This window comes from Canis lupus, chromosome 7 (genome assembly GCF_003254725.2).
Source record: "Canis lupus dingo isolate Sandy chromosome 7, ASM325472v2, whole genome shotgun sequence".
NCBI classification, from domain to species: domain Eukaryota; kingdom Metazoa; phylum Chordata; class Mammalia; order Carnivora; family Canidae; genus Canis; species Canis lupus.
In genome coordinates this window covers 64362882-64378937 of record NC_064249.1, presented here as the reverse complement: position 1 = coordinate 64378937, position 16056 = coordinate 64362882, and the positions used below count along the sequence as shown (strand labels likewise).

Sequence of the window (16056 nt, the reverse complement as noted above, 5' to 3'; positions counted from 1 at the left end):
CTCTCCATCCCCTCCCCTCTTAGTCTGGATAGCCAGGCACTTTTGGGAACCAGTGTGAACACTCTCCACTTATCTTGCTAGCACCGTGTGCCCCGCCCTTGTGTTCCCCTGCAGATCTGTCCCACCCACATCAACCCCATTTGGCGTGTGTCTCTCCTAAAGCCACTTCTGCCCTTACACACCTTACAAACCACCCCAGCAGGGACCAATGCCACTCCAAAGTGACTCCTGCCCTAGGGAGAGGGGAAGATAACCACACACACCAGTGCATCTGCAGTCCCAGCAGCCATTCCTTCTAACTAGCAGCAGAGAGAGAGCACCCTGGTGATCAGTACAACTACAGCCCCAGCAGACAGACTGGGGGCAGGACGAAAACCTCTCAGGGGACATCACAGGAAGAGTGCCCTGCGGTTCAGTGTGATTGCAATCCTGGCAGATGGACTGAGGGCAGGCATTTGGTCTGACTGCAGACACTGCCCTGCAGCATCCCCAGATAGGCCCCCTGACAGCACAGGGACCAAATCTTGCCCGGCACGCCCCCAGTGGACAAAGTGGGCCATTGCAGCTGGCCGGGCGGTAGACAAATGTGGTTCAGCCACAGCAGGAGGCTGCATGCTGCTCCCATGGGAGACACCCTTGCAATATCTGGTTCTGGGGAATCAGGGGTGAGGGTAGGGGTGGAGGTATTGCACTCTAGGGCACCACGAGGCCTCTTTTTTCTAGACCAATTATACGGAGTAATGTATGTTATTGGCTATTCACAATGTCTAATAAACCAGAGTTGTAGGTGCTTGATGGGGAAGAGAGTTACTAGGTGGTGGTTGACATACTATTTCTGGGACCCTAGGTTTGGATCCTGGTTCTACCATTTACCAGTTGTGTGATTCTTGGGAAAATACTTAACTTACTCACTGTGTCTCCTTAACTGCAAAATAGAGATGATAGCCTTAGGGAGCAAATGTGAAGTGGATGGTGCCCAGTGCAGAATAGGTGCTCTTTAAATGTTCACTTTATTTATTAATATAATTATTTGAAAATTGTGAATCACTTAAAACACAAAAAGCATCATCTATATTCTTTATATGTTCATTATGGAGATGAAGATGGAGATAAATGCAGATCATAAGCATCCATATCCTTGGAAGAGATTTGCTTCTAACTACATGTAAAGCTCCTAACCTTAGAGGGGAATAATATAATTCCCTTATCAGATAATTAAATTGGTAAAATCTCTCTGGGGAAAAATGGTAAAAATAAAGATGATTGCAAGGAAAAATATTCATAAGTGTTTAAATGTCTTAGCTTAAATAATTGTTATGCTTTTTATTATATTGACAAATTTTTATAGAAAGAACCTTCATTTTTTTAAGAATTGCTGATGAGATAATTACTTTATTGAACTTCTTTGAGGTGCAAGACAATGTGCTGGCTAAAATGTAGTGACAAGCAGGACGCATATGATCTCTGATCTCATGAACTCATGGGGCTGCATATCCCAGATGTTGCTCTTGAGTTACATAAGTATAGGATGTTGAAAGATAAAGTGGTACATAAATATATCACCACATATGAGAGAATCCTCAGTTACACAGTAGATGAAAACATTTGGTCACACATTTGGTTACCCACCAGGATCAAATGTATCTTTGTACACTTAAGAATTAACTTTCAAGATGCTCACCAGGGGGAGAGGCAGAGGTACCATTCATTACCTTATAGAATTTCTGAGAAGGCTGTAACTGTAAGTTTGCTTCTTTATCCACCTCCTCTGTGGTGGTTATGCTTTAAGGTAATTGAATGGGGGAACAAAGCAGTTCAGTATGTGAAACCCATTACTGGATAATCATGATCTTTTGACCCAGTTAAAATATAATCAATATATAAGAATATAAGAAAGGCTTTTAAACCTTTAAACTTTTATAAAGTTCAGCTTTTTTGGTGGTAACGGCTGTAAAATTCTGCATCACAAACAAAACAAAACAGAAAAAAAATTGCCTACCGAGAAGAATAATTCAATAAGGAAATGAAATGATATCAATAGAATCAGAATTTAGTAAGGCTGATAATACCAAATAGATATCACTCCAGGTAAACATGGATTCTCATTCATCTATGGAATTAACTATCAATTTCTCACTTTGGTATCCACAGCTCAGCCATTATCTCCCCACTTACTTTTTGAGACTCGTCTTTGATTACTTCTCTGTTGTTAAACTGGACCAACTGGCCTCCGTGCCTTTGTTTGGGCTAGTTCTTCTACCTTAACTCCTTCCTTGTTTGCTTCTCACTGACACTTACCAAAGCTGGTCCATTCTCACCAGCAACTAATTCCACCTCTTCTACCCTGTTTCCTAAGCCCATAGAATACGTGTTGCCTTATACTTGGAACTCTATAGTCTTGCTGTATCTCACTTCCCTTATAATTGTCTACTTATCCTCTCCACTGGGACTGTGAACAGGGATTCTCTGTATCTTAGTGCTTGACATGGAAATTGCAGAATAGAACATAAAGAGTAAAAAGGATTTGCTGAAGGAAAACATCTTTGCATCTCAGGTACAACAGGTTCTTCTTAAAATGTCATATAGGACAAGAAAAACATAGTTGTAAAACATGGAAGATAAATGTATATGTCCTAGAAGCATTATACACACAGACATAAACAGGCAGTATGGTTTAAGATTAAATGAAAAAGAGGGGCACCTGGGTGGCTCAGTCGGTTAGGTGTCTGACTCTTGATTTTAGCTCAGGTCATGATCTCATGGTCCTGAGATCCAGGCCCACATTGAGCTCCCTGCTCAGCGTGGAGTCTGTTTTCTCCCTCTTTCCCTTTGCTCCTCCCTCCAACTCTTGCATATGTGCTCTCTCTCTCAAGTAAATAAATAAATAAATCTTAAAAAAAAGATTAAATGAAAAAAGAAAAAGCCTTATTACTGTCTTCAGAATACAGTATGATGAATCAATGGCTGACATCTCTAAGCTGTGTAAAGCAGTCTTTTTTTTTTTAATTTTTATTTATTTATGATAGTCACACAGAGAGAGAGAGAGAGGCAGAGACACAGGCAGAGGGAGAAGCAGGCTCCATGCACCAGGAGCCCGATGTGGGATTCGATCCCATGTCTCCAGGATCGTGCCCTGGGCCAAAGGCAGGCACTAAACCACTGCACCACCCAGGGATCCCTGTGTAAAGCAGTCTTATAGTTACCTCTTTACTAAATTGTTAAGAAAGAATTACTTGAAAATAAAAAAAGAGCTTTTTTCCCCCTGCAGGGTCAGTTCTGTGACTATTGCAATTCTGAAGACCCCAGGAAAGCGCATCCTGTCACCAACGCAATTGATGGATCCGAGAGTTGGTGGCAAAGCCCTCCTCTCTCCTCAGGCACACAATACAACAAAGTCAATGTCACCTTGGATCTAGGGCAGGTAAGTTATGCTTCCAATTGGAAAGGGAGAAATTAGTTTGGATCGTTGTTTCTGTAGTTATTTCTGAGATAATAATTATATTAAAAAACAGGTATCAGTTTTAATTGGTATAATTTCCTCTTGGTTTTTTAATATCTTTATATTTTTTATATCTTCTGTTCCTTGGCTGAGATTTTATATATTTTTATTTACTTTAAGAATATTTGTACTTACTCACTGAAGCATTTTTATGATTGCTACTTTAAAGTTTTTGTCAGATAATTCTATCATCTGTTTCATCATCTCTTATTGGGGTCTGTTGATTGTTTTTCTCATTCAACTTGTTATTTCCCCCTGTATGTTGATATAATGAGTGATTTCCACTTGTATTTTGGACATTTTAGATATTATATTAGGATACTCTAAGTCCTATTTAAATCTCTCAGCTTAGCAGATAGTCACCCTGTTTAGGTTTAATATGTAGGCTCTGGCCTGCTTTTGCAGCCTGTAGTTCCAATGACAATTTGGTTTTCAGAACTGGTGCATACTATTCCAGTCTGCTTTGTTCATCTGGTACTGGGGCTCTTGCTTGGTTCCCAGGAGTGCTGCTGCCTGTGGAGCCAGAATGAACTTCTCTTGATCCAGTGACATTTAGTAGGGGTTGAGACACACTGGACCTTCAGGGCAGAGAGTGCTTCCCCAGTGCATTGTCCAAGGCTGCCTGGTTCAGGTAGAGCTCCTGCTGAAATAGACATTTGGAAATCAATGGCATATAGATTGTGCTAACTGATGAGACCACATGCGAGTGAGAAGAGGAGGGGATCTAGGGCTGAGCCATGGGACTCTCCAAGATTAAGAAGTCCTGGAAAAGAGAAGGAACCAGTAAAGAAGATTGATATGAGATGAAAGATGGGAGGAGGACAATCAAGAAAGAGTCCTAAAGCCAGGGGAAGAAAGTATATCAAAAGAAAGGCAGTCTTACAGCTCTATAATACAAGACAAAAAGCCTAATTTTAAAAAATGGGCAAGGGATCTGAATAGACAGTTCTTCAGAGAAGATACATGAGTGGCCAATAAGCATATGAAAAGTTGCTTAGCATCATTAGCTATCAGGAAAATATAAGTTAAAACCACAATGAGATACCACTTCACACTCAGTTGGGTGGCTATAATCAAAAAGATAGATAAAGTATTGATGAGGTTCTGGAGAGATGGGAACTCTAATACATGGTTAGTGCAAAATAGAATGGCATAGCTGCTTTGGAAAACAGTTTGCAGAAACTTTCCTCAGAAAGTTAAACACAGAGTTGCCATATGACCTAGCAATTCTGCTCCTAGTTATATATTCAGGAAACATGAACACATACATACACAAAAGAACTTGTTTATGAATGTTCATTATAGCATTATTCGTAATAGCCAAAAAGTGGGAGAAACTCAAATGTCCATCAGTTGTAGAATAAGCCTAATATCCATATCTATACATGCAATATTATTCAACAATCAAAAGGTGTGGATTTCTGCTGAATGCTACAACATGGATAAACTTTGAAGACATGCTGCTTGAAAGAGGCCAGTCAAAAAAGATCACATATCATGTGATTCCATGTATATGAGATGTACAGATAGGCATATGACGTAGAGCAATAGTAGCTTAGTGGCTGCCTGGGGATGGGGGTTTTGGAGGGAATTGAGGGATGACTTCTGGGAGGGATGGCTTGTTTTGGGGAAGACAGATGAAAATTGAATGTGGTTGATTGGACAAGTTTGTGAACATACCAAAAACCTTTGGACTGTCCATTTAGATGAGTGAACTGAATGGTGTGTGAGATATACCTCAGTAGAACCGTAGCACATCAACAAAAAGTTCATGGAAAGAGTGTTTCAAGGAAAGAAAATACAGGGAGAGTGACTATGTCAAATACTGCATCAAGTAACATAGGACATGTCATGACTGATAATTTGCCATTGAATTTGCTAATGTGGAGATCCCTGGTGGCTTTGATGAGACAGGACTGAAAACCTGACTGCAGAGAGAGTAAGAGAGATTGTGAAAGGAAAGGAAGCTTGGAGTACAGAAATCTAATTTGAAGAGTTCCGAAGGAATGAGGAGAGAAGAAATAGGGGGAGAGCTGTTGAAAGTGAGGTAAAGATAAGACTGCTGACTGATTCATAATAGGAGACATAGAACAACACTAGCACTAACACTAATGATAGTACTAATACTGATGTTTAAACCCATCTTTCTGCTGGTGATAGTGGTGTACAGAGTATAGTTCATATAGGAAATACTGCTTGACCAGATGCCTGCCCTCTGCCCATCTGCTGGGGCCGTGGTCACATCTACCTGCAGGGTGCTTTCCTGATGTTGGTGAGTGGGGCTGCAGGAACCTCGTGCACGTTTGGTGGCACTGCAAACTGGAGCCGCCACTCTGGAAAACAATATGGAGGTTTCCCAAGAAATCAAAAATAGAATCATCATATGGATCCAGTAATTCCAGTAATTCTGGATATTTACCCAAAGAGAATAAAAACACTAATTTGAAAACGTATGTGCACCCCTATGTTTACTGCAACATTATTTACAATAGCCAAATTATGGAAGCAACCTAAGTGTCTGCTGATACATGATTGGATAAAGAAGATGTGGTGCATATACACAATGGAATATTATTCAGTAAGAATAATGAATCTCGCCATTTGCGACAACATGGATGGAGCTAAAGGGTATAATGCTAGGTGCAATAAATTAGAGAATGACAAATACCATATGATTTCACTCATATGTGGAATTTAAGAAACAAAACAAATGAACGAAGAAAAAAGAGACAAACCAAAAACAAAGACTCTTTTTTTCTTTAAAGATTTTATTTATTTATTCATGAGATACACAGAGAGAGGCAAAGACACAGACAGAGGGAGAAGCAGGCTCCATGCAAGGAGCTCTATCCTGGGTCTCCAGGATCAGACCCTGGGCTGAAGGCGGCGCTAAACCGCTGAGCCACCCGGGCTACCCGAAAAAGTACAGACTCTTAACTATAGGGAACACACTGATGGTTACCAGAGGAGAGGTGGTTGAGGGGACAGGGAAACAGGTGAAGGGGATCAAGAGTACACTTATCATGATGAGCACTGAGTAATGCATTGAATTGTTGAATCACTATATTGTACACCTGAAACTGGTATAACATTGTATGTTAACTATACTTCAATTGAACAGAAAACAAATTTCTCCAAAAAAAGTATTGCTTGAAAGCAATCAAAAAGGCAATGTATCCCATAGCCTAGAAATCGAGTGATACTGAGACTTTTACCAATTGAGTGTGTTATCTTCATTTTGGTTGGGGATAGTTTGGTGATAGAAGGGCTGTCAACCTCTTCAGCTCACATGTTGTATTAAATTACCTCTCTCCCGGGGATCCCTGGGTGGCACAGAGGTTTGGCGCCTGCCTTTGGCCCAAGGCGTGATCCTGGAGACCGGGAATCGAATCCCACGTCGGGCTCCCGGTGCATGGGGCCTGCTTCTCCCTCTACTTGTGTCTCTACCTCTCTCTCTCTCTCTCTCTCTCTGTGTGACTATCATAAAAAAATAAAAAATAAATTACCTCTCTCCCAAGAATATTTTCATCAACAATTTTCATCTGAGATAATTCAGGAAGACCTTTCATGGTTTGAAAGACTCGACAAGCCCAATTTCAACTATGAATTAGTCTTATCTCTCTAATAACTCATCTCTGTTATTAATTTAGTAGATATTTTGCTGGTGATGACCAAAATTTACCTATTATACAAATTATTTAAGTGAGGATTTCTGTAATTAGTTGGGAATTTTAACCTGTCAAAAACAATGTGTACCTATCATACCATGTCTGCTGGATTTACTTTTTCTCCCCAAAAGCTATTTAAAAAAAAAAACCCACCAACCTTAATTTAAAAAAATGATATCTATTTATTTGAGAGAGAGAGAGAGACAGCATGCACAATTTGGGGCAGAAAGAGAGGGAGAAGCAGACTCCCCGCTGAGCAGGGAATGGCATGGGCTCAAACCCAGGACCCTGGGATCATTACCTGAGCCAAAGGCAGACATTTAACTCACTGAGCCACCCAGGCACCCCAAACCTTACCTTTTAAAAGTACCCTTTTGATACACTGAAAAATACCTAATTAAGACAACTGAATTAAAAAAATAAAATCAACGTGGGAACAATTAGTAACTTGCTGGTTGCTGACAGACATTAGCCATCTTCCTTCTGTGTGAAGATTGTGTTCCCCCAATGCTTGACTGACTGAGGAGGCTGACTGAGGAGGCTGCTCTGAATGGGGCGGGGGGCAGTCAATGGTGGATCCTGGAATTGGCCCACCCTGGTTTGCACTCTAGTGCACTGCTTACTCACTGTGTGGCCCTGAGCAACTGCTCTGTCCTGAGCTTCATCCTTTAAGAGGGAGATAATGATTGTACTTACCCCATGAGATTGCTCTGAAGTTTGGACAAATTAGCTGCTTCATTTTTAAACCTCTTTATGCCAGTGGTTTTGAAATATATTTTTATTTAATAAAATAAACTGAACTTCAATAGACGCTCATTGTTAAATGGACTCATTATTTCTGCTCCTCTAGAAAACACTGTATACAGTACCGTAGGAAATACTCTCAAAGAGCACAGAAGCAGGAAAAGCATCATCAAAGATGTCAGACAGAAGGTGTTTCTTTCCTCTTTGTGTCATAGCCACATGTGTTCTAACAAGTAGGTTTGGTCTTGCGAGATTCAGACTGTATGCCCTATTGATAGGAACTCTATTTTCTTTTTGCTGGAATTAGCCATGAAAGTGCCACTGATAGGTTAGATTTTGTAACTGAATAGTAACCTACAGACCTCAGATGAAGGGAAGTGGGAATTTTTTTTTTGAAGTGTGAATTTTGATGCCTGGTTGGGACATAAAATATAGGACCTAAACTTGTTATTACCATGTTACTTTTTGTCCAGCTACTGAGAACTGACATTTGATTTTGATGTGCTGTAGTCAGTTTGACAGTTTCTGTGGTCATTGGGGGGAGGTCACTTTTTTCTGTCTCCTTTTGGACTAGTTGGTGGTTTTCATTGTCATTTTTCTTGGACGACAGAGCTTGGCAAATAAAAGCATCACCTTCAGGACTTGGTCTTGAAGGGCAGTGTCCTCCTTACAAGGTGGCAAACGTAGGAAGTTTCTGTGATTCACTAGGGACAGTGATCTTTTCCCAGGCTGTTCAAGTTCATATGATGATACTGTACTCATCGGTTTTAGAAGAACACAATGTCTTATAGGAAACTTTCATCTCATCTGGCCAAATATAAAGAGTTCAGCTTCTTAGCCTGGGTGGAGGCCAGCTAGGAAGTATAGGATTTAATGTCCCCAGGGGCATCTCTCAACCCAGGAGGAACAGGAATTGGTAGACAGATTCTCCATTTCCCTGCCTCTCCAAGAGACAGTTCTTCAGAGTCTCTCCACCAGAATTGAACTCCAGTTGGCCCTGGTAAGAATCTACCATTAATAGATCAGCCACTGGCTTTTCTCTCTCTTCTGGGTCCCCCTCACTCCCCATTTATGCTTTTTCAGATCAACTCCCAAATAAACTACCTGCACCCAGAGCTGGATTTAGAGAGGACCCAAATGGAGACAGGAAAGAAAGGGGGCTTAGGCCAAGACTCTGAACACCCTATAGGTATCCACATAAGAAAATGCCATGAAAAGGTTATTTAAAATGAAGTAGGAAATTCAGAAAATATTTCTAAAGTTCTCAGATTAAGAGTGACAAAGGAAACAGCATTATAACTTTTAAAGAAAAAATAGGTCTGTGCCATGACTCTGTTTTTTCATGAGCTCAGCATAGTTGGTGAATTCCCCAGGGGCCAGATACAACTATAGTATCCAACCATCTGAGAGTGAATTTAGTATGCAGAAGGCCTAGGATCTTTTTTTTTTTTTTTTCCTGGCCCTCTTAACTTTTATGAGACTTTGGTGGATGAGTCCAAAACATTCTTTGTAGTCCTTGTCAGCTCTGACTCAGATGGGAGGAAGGCCTGGGCTAGTTTCTGATTGTTCTTAGGCAAATGCACTTTGGAGATTAAATTGGTTCTAGGGATGCCAGGCGGACGAGGTCACTAAAAGTCTGACTCACTTGGGCCCCTGGGTGGATATAGTTCAATCCAGAAAGTGGGTGACTCTTAGATTTGACCCAGTCTTCTAAATTCCTTAGGAATTGTTTAGACTATATACTTCAGAAAGACAAGGACTATGTCTTCTTTTGTTCCCTGTATGGTGTCCTGCTCCCAACATCTTGCACAGTTTCAGCACATAGCGGATGCTTAAGAAATATACTGAGTGAATATAGAATAAAACAAGGATGAGTCAGGGTCAGTCTGAACTTCCCAGGGTATAATACCAGTGGAGGTATAGTGCTGTGAGACCAAATCTCTAGGATAGAGTAGACCAGCCTTGGCTCTGCTCTGTAATTAGATGGTCCCACTTAGGACATTTGGGTCTCTTTGCAACATCATTTTAGTGTTCTATAGCTATAACATCATTAGAAGACGTAGATATCCAATTCAGAACAAATTTGTAATTTATAAATATTCTATTAACAGACATATAATCATGAGACTCAACCTTTGAAAGCGAATGATTTGTTAGTACATAGAAGGGGGACCAACAAAATCTCCTGGGTTACTGGGGATGCAATTTTATTCTTTATGCTAACTCTTTATTCTTTAAGTAGTAACCTAAAGATGGTAATTGCTTTTCAAGTGCCTTTTAAGGAATTTATACATTAGGAAGAAGGTGGCAATCTGGACTTTTCTCTTTACATGTGAAAAACTCAAGGAAGCTCTGGTTTCAGAGCAACGACAGAAATCCCTGAGATGCTGGCTTTGTTTAGCTCTGTGAATCACTAGCTCGGATAGCATTGATAATATATGTAAGTAAATAGATTTTAAGATCTTTAAACACTATTAGAGAAAATAATGTCTGGGAAATCAGGCCCTCACCCCCGAGTGTGGGGAGGACTCACTGCCTATGGCTAGAGATGCTAACAAATGATGTCTGTGAACGTGCTTTGACCCTCATGAAACATGAGACAAGTGTGGAATATTGTTATTATTACTTAGACAAATCATTAACACTCTTCCTTCTCTCCTTTTCTGCACTTCCAATAAGCTTACCCTGCTTTCTGTTGTCTAAGCGAGTGAAGTATATAAATATATCCACACTAAAGTTCTGGAAACTCTGTGCTGATGTTATGTCACCCAAGAATGTTTGCATTTAAAAAAAAATTACTACCTATTTTTGTCATGGAGTGACTACTAGGAATTTATCCTAAGGAAACAGTGAGGTAAATGGTCAGAAAATTTGAGCCGGGATATTCTTGGGAGTATTGTTTATAATAACATAACTGGGAAACAATCTCATGTCCCACGAAAGGGGACTGATTCATGCAATGGATCGTCAGCCATCAGGATGATGCTGCTGAGGGGATCTTTACCAACATGACTATCATGACATGACATGTTATGTATGTGCTTACATTGTGAAGACAAGAAATCAAGCTATTACAGAAGCTGTGTATATAGTATGGTATGATTTCATTTTCTTTGTGTATCTGAGCATAGAAAAAAGCCACAAAAGAGAAAATCTAAAATACTAAGAATGCTTTTCCCCAGATGGTGGGATTATTGGTGATTTTTACTTTCCTCTGTAAATCCCACGTACAGTGCAGTTTGTATCGGTGCTCTGGATTATTTCCTAGGTACAAATCTGGCGTCGCAGCTTTTGAGCTGTGTGATACCAGATTCTTTAGGTAGGTTGATGTCTCCAGGGCAGTTTCTTCATCCGAAATTTGGGGATAAATCTAGTACCATCCTCGTAGGGTTGTCGTGAGGAATTAAGAAGGTAAAATAGAAAAAGCTTTTAGACTTATGCCTGTAAGAGCTGTAAGAGCTCAGTCCATGTTAGTTATTATGTCTGTATTTTTTTTTCAGTTGAGCTTGTACATAAAGACAATAAAGCTAATTGGGAAAATATTTTCTTTTGGGTAAAAAAGAAGAAGTCGGTACAGAGAAGACAAAAGGAACAATTATTCCTGGTGGGATTTGAGGTATCGAATAAAAAGCTTACTTGGCACTTCCTGATGCCCTCCATCCCCCCAACACAAACTTCTGACCACTTCATCCGGAGTGAGATCTCTGCTAGAGATCTTTAAATGCCAACCGAATCAGAAAAATGCCCAGTAAATGGAAATTGATTATTTTTAAAAAAGCCTGTATTACTCCTTAGCTAATCTTGAAAATGATTTTGTTTCTTCCCTTGTAAAACTACTGTGATTTCAGGCATACTTTGGCTTTAAATCACGGCACTTTTCTTATTACTATTATTGGCAAGCATATATAAGGAAAAATTGAATTTCACAAATTCTTCCCCATGCTTCCAGGGAAAGCTTGAACTCAAGCTTCAGTTCAATATAACGTCTCCAGGGAGCCCTCAGGCCGATGCCCCCCCTCCTGTGCCAGCTCTCTCCAGGGCACCTGCCGCAGCCCCACAGAGCCCCAGCTCTCACCTCCACCCGGTGTACCTGGAGGCCCTTGTGTGCGACCAAACCATCTTCCTTTACTCTTGTCTTCCTGACAACCCTTCTTTCCCTATTACAATTTCTTTTTTAAAAATATTTTTTTTTATTTATTTGACAGAGAGAGAGAACTGAGTGCATGCACATGAGAGTAGAGGAGCAGAGGGAGAGGGAGACACAGACTCCCCACTTAGCAGGGAGCCTGATACAGGGTTCAATCCCAGGACCCTGGGATCATTTCTTGAGCTGAAGGCAGATGCTTAACCTACTGAGTCATCCAAGTGCCCCCTTTTCCAATTTCTTTGTTTTGCTTCACATTTGCTTTTTCACTTTATGTTCTCCCATTGTGTTCTTTTCCTTGAGGGAAAAACTTAAACCTGATCAAACTAGCCCTTCTTCTCATGGTCACTGCCGGCCTTCAGGAGGGGTGCTGTCCTGCCCAGCCGCAGGCTGGGACCGGTGGAGTGGGTGAGGAAGGTCTGGGCTCCCTAAGGAGGCTCAGCTCCACCTGCCTGGCCACCAGCCAGACCCTGGTGCAGGTAGTGTGGTTGGCATACCCAGGACTCCTGCAGTGCCCTCCAGACCAGAGGGGCCCAGTCCTGGCTCCCCAGGTGCTGCTGGTCCTGCAGATCCCGCTGTTCTTACACAGGCCGTTTCCTTGGCCCCAGTAGCCTGCAGACAAGGATGCTTCAGGCTCTTGTCGCTCTGACTCAACAGCAAGCTCCTGGGCTGTTTGCACTTCTCTCTTTGACTCTTAAACTACCAAGATAAACATTCTACAGGTGAGGAATGCCCGACTCAAATACATCCTGCATGACATGCTCTCTACCGGATGTTTTAAGCACTCTGAGCAATGAGATGGTATGTTTACCTTTGGAGTTTCTGAACCTCACAGAATAACTCCAGTGGAACATTTGGTTCTTTCCCCTGACTCTCACCATCACCCTAGCTCCGCAAACTCTCATCCCTCATCCCTCACAGTGCCTGTCACAAGCACACCGTGTCCTGGAGCTCCCGGTGAGACAGAGTGAGCAAGCCAGGGACAGGGAGCCAGGGGGCTGGGAAATGCAGGGGAAATGTGAAATCTGAATTGCCAGATCCCTAGAGCCATGAATTCAGGCTGGTGTCTCTGTCAGAGGGTGCAGGTGGGCAGAGCAGGGGGCAGCTAGAGGCAGGGTGAGAGAGCAGACAGGGCCGGCCCAGTCCAGCTGTAGTGCATGAAAGGCAGCGTCCAGCCTCTCACAGCCTGGGGTGTGAGGGCAGCTATTTTGCAAATTCCTGCATTTCAGGGTGAGGGCGGCTCCCTTACCTGCTAGGCCTGGGCAGGGCTGGACCTGAAAGTCCTGGGTTTAGGACAGGTGGGTCTGACACTTTGCCCGGGCTGCCCCGGCTTGCCCTTGTTCATGGGTTGCTATGGCTTGCACACATGCCCCTGTTTAAACTCATTTTCTTACTCTCTTAGCTAGCAATCCCCTCAATCCTGGATGCTGCTTTCCTGCCTGTCTTTGTCCGTCTTTCCTAATCCTGTGTGTCTCCCCGCCCCCACTGTCCTCACAGCCGCACAAACCACCACCTAACCCACGACAGACATCCCCATCCCTGAAATCCTGCTCATTTTCAGCCTGGGGTTTCCCGACCCTGGCTGCTCAAAGTGTGGTCTTTGCACAGGCTGCATTGGCACCCCCTGGGAGCTTGCAAGAAATGCAGAATCCCAGGCCCCCGAACCTGAACCTCTCGGATCAGATCTGCATTTCAGTCTCCTTCCCTGGGCTGTGTACACATTAAGATTCGAGCGGTGCCTCTTGGAGCAGTGCTTCTCAAACGATCTGTGACAAAGCATCAGTTGTTACTTTTATTTTTTTTTAACATTTCTAATCTGTCACAGACCAGTAGACCAGTAGAAATAAAAATTTCTTAGAAAGATGAAATGAAAAATAAAACCTAAAGACATAGAAAATACAAGCCGCATTTAAAAAATTAGAGGGTTGCCTAGGTGGCTTAGTGGGTTAAGGCTCCTGACTCTTTTTTTAAAGATTTTATTTATTTTTTCACGAGAGACACAGAGAGAGAGGCAGAGACATAAGCAGAGGGAGAAGCAGGCTCCCTGGGATTTGATCTCAGGACCCTGGGATCATGACCTAAGCCAAAAGCAGACACTCAACCACCGAGCCACCCATGCACCCTGAAGCCTCTTGACCCTTGATTACAGCTTAGGTCATGATCTCAGGGATCGACCCTTGCTGCTGCTTGCTTTGTGCTCAGCACTGAATTGGCTGGATATTCACCCTCTGCCCCTCCCCCTGCCCATGCACCTGTTCAATCTCTCTTTCTTAAAAATAAATAAATAAATAAATAAATAAATAAATAATCTTTTTAAAAAATCAGATACAAAAGACACCGACTTATTCTTTCAAATTGTAATAACGGTTTCAAAATGCATCCTCTGCATTTCTGTCCTTGTTTTGTGGCTGAGTCCCCAACAGCCCAGGGACCACATTCTAGACCATGTACTGCAATTTTCCTTCAAAGACATTGATGCCCACTGTATTCTCTCCTGAAGAGTCTGCATCTCCTGTCGGTGACCTTAATACTCTTCCTTGGGCAGCCCTTGTGGCTCAGGGGTTTAGCGCCGCCTTCAGCCCAGGGCCTTATCCTGGAGACCCAGGATCCAGTCCCACGTCAGGCTCCCTGCATGGAGCCTGCTTCTTCCTCTGCCTGTGTCTCTGCCTCTCTGTCTCCCTGTGTCTCTCATGAATAAATAAATAAAATCTTAAAAAAAAAAAAAGACTCTTCCTTGGCTTGGATTTGGTTGTGCAGTTCCAGATGTGTTTATTAATTATTTAAGATGTAGCCCTCAGCCCTCTTGTGAGCTAGATGGTCCCTATTCCTCCCTCCCTCCAGTCGCCCCCTGCTCAATGCCCGGAGCAGTGACCTTGTGGGCAGCATCTACAGGCTCCCCTGCCCTGGCTTTGGGCACAGTTTGGCCACGGGAGGTACAAGCAAGTGCTCAGTTGAGAGGGTGAGGGGAGATTTAGACTGAGGCATTTATGCCTTCCACCCCCACCCCCGACACCCCTGCCCAGTGCAGGATCTCAGGTCTTCCACTGAGACTGTTGGCTCCTGGCAGGCACCTTGCTCTTTTTTTTTTTTTTTTTTTAAGATTTTATTTGTTCATGAAAGACAAAGAGAAAGTCAGAGACATAGGCAAAGGGAGAAGCAGGCTCCAGGCAGGGAGCCCGATGTGGGACTCCATCCTGAGATCCTGAGACCGCGGATCACACCCTGAGCCAGGGGCAGGTGCTCAACTGCTGAGCCACCCAGGCATCCCAGGCACCTTGCTCTTATAGCATCAGCCCTGTCTTGGCTCCAGGCCCTGCTTCCTCTCCTTGCCCTTGAGGTTCGTGGTGGGGAGAGTGCTCAGATGTTGCTAGCTCCTAGGGGCTTCACCATCACCCCTGCCCACTCCTTTGCAAACAGCTGATTGGTTAAACTCCCCCCAGTTTCTTCATTCTAGCAGAGTCGTGTGTCTCCGTGTGTCTCTGAGCTCTGAGTGACACCAGCACTCTGACTTATGAAGGAGGCTTTTCGAGTGATTGAAATTTACCAAAACCCCTCAGTTGTCATCTTTGAGAGAATGAAAGGGAATTACGGAGGAGGTGGCTAGCCAGAAGCTTTTAAAAAGTATATATAATGGTGAGAGAGAGGAAGCTCCCAAGCTTAGCTGAATTATCACCATGAAATAAGGAAGAGCTTTCTGTTCCTTTCTATAGAGAATGCCTGGTACATGGAAATAATTCAGTGAACGTACATTTAATGTGTGAATGAATTGGGGATACGGAGAGTTTCTTCCTTCTATTTCCCCGATTTACAGATGTCCCTCACATACCAAAAGAAATATGCATGAAATAGGCACTAAAATATTCATCACTTGTAACTTGGAGCGTATCGAAGACATAATGAAACGTTGGGCTTTCAGTCATTTATATTTAGAGTATTCATTTAAACATTTAGAAAAATAGGAGAAATGTATGTTGTTCTTTTCCTTGCGATAGGTAAGCTCA

The 16056-nt window shown here is 42.6% G+C and overlaps 1 protein-coding gene across 1 annotated transcript in view; it reads left to right on the top strand.

Moving 5' to 3' along the window:
* LAMA3 (laminin subunit alpha 3) overlaps window positions 1-16056 on the top strand; it is a 250272-nt gene that overhangs the window by 25158 nt on the left and 209058 nt on the right. Inside the window, exon 2 of the mRNA XM_025429300.3 lies at window positions 3269-3421. Within this exon, the coding sequence (XP_025285085.3) occupies window positions 3269-3421 (153 nt within the window). The remainder of the gene's footprint in view (window positions 1-3268; window positions 3422-16056) is intronic.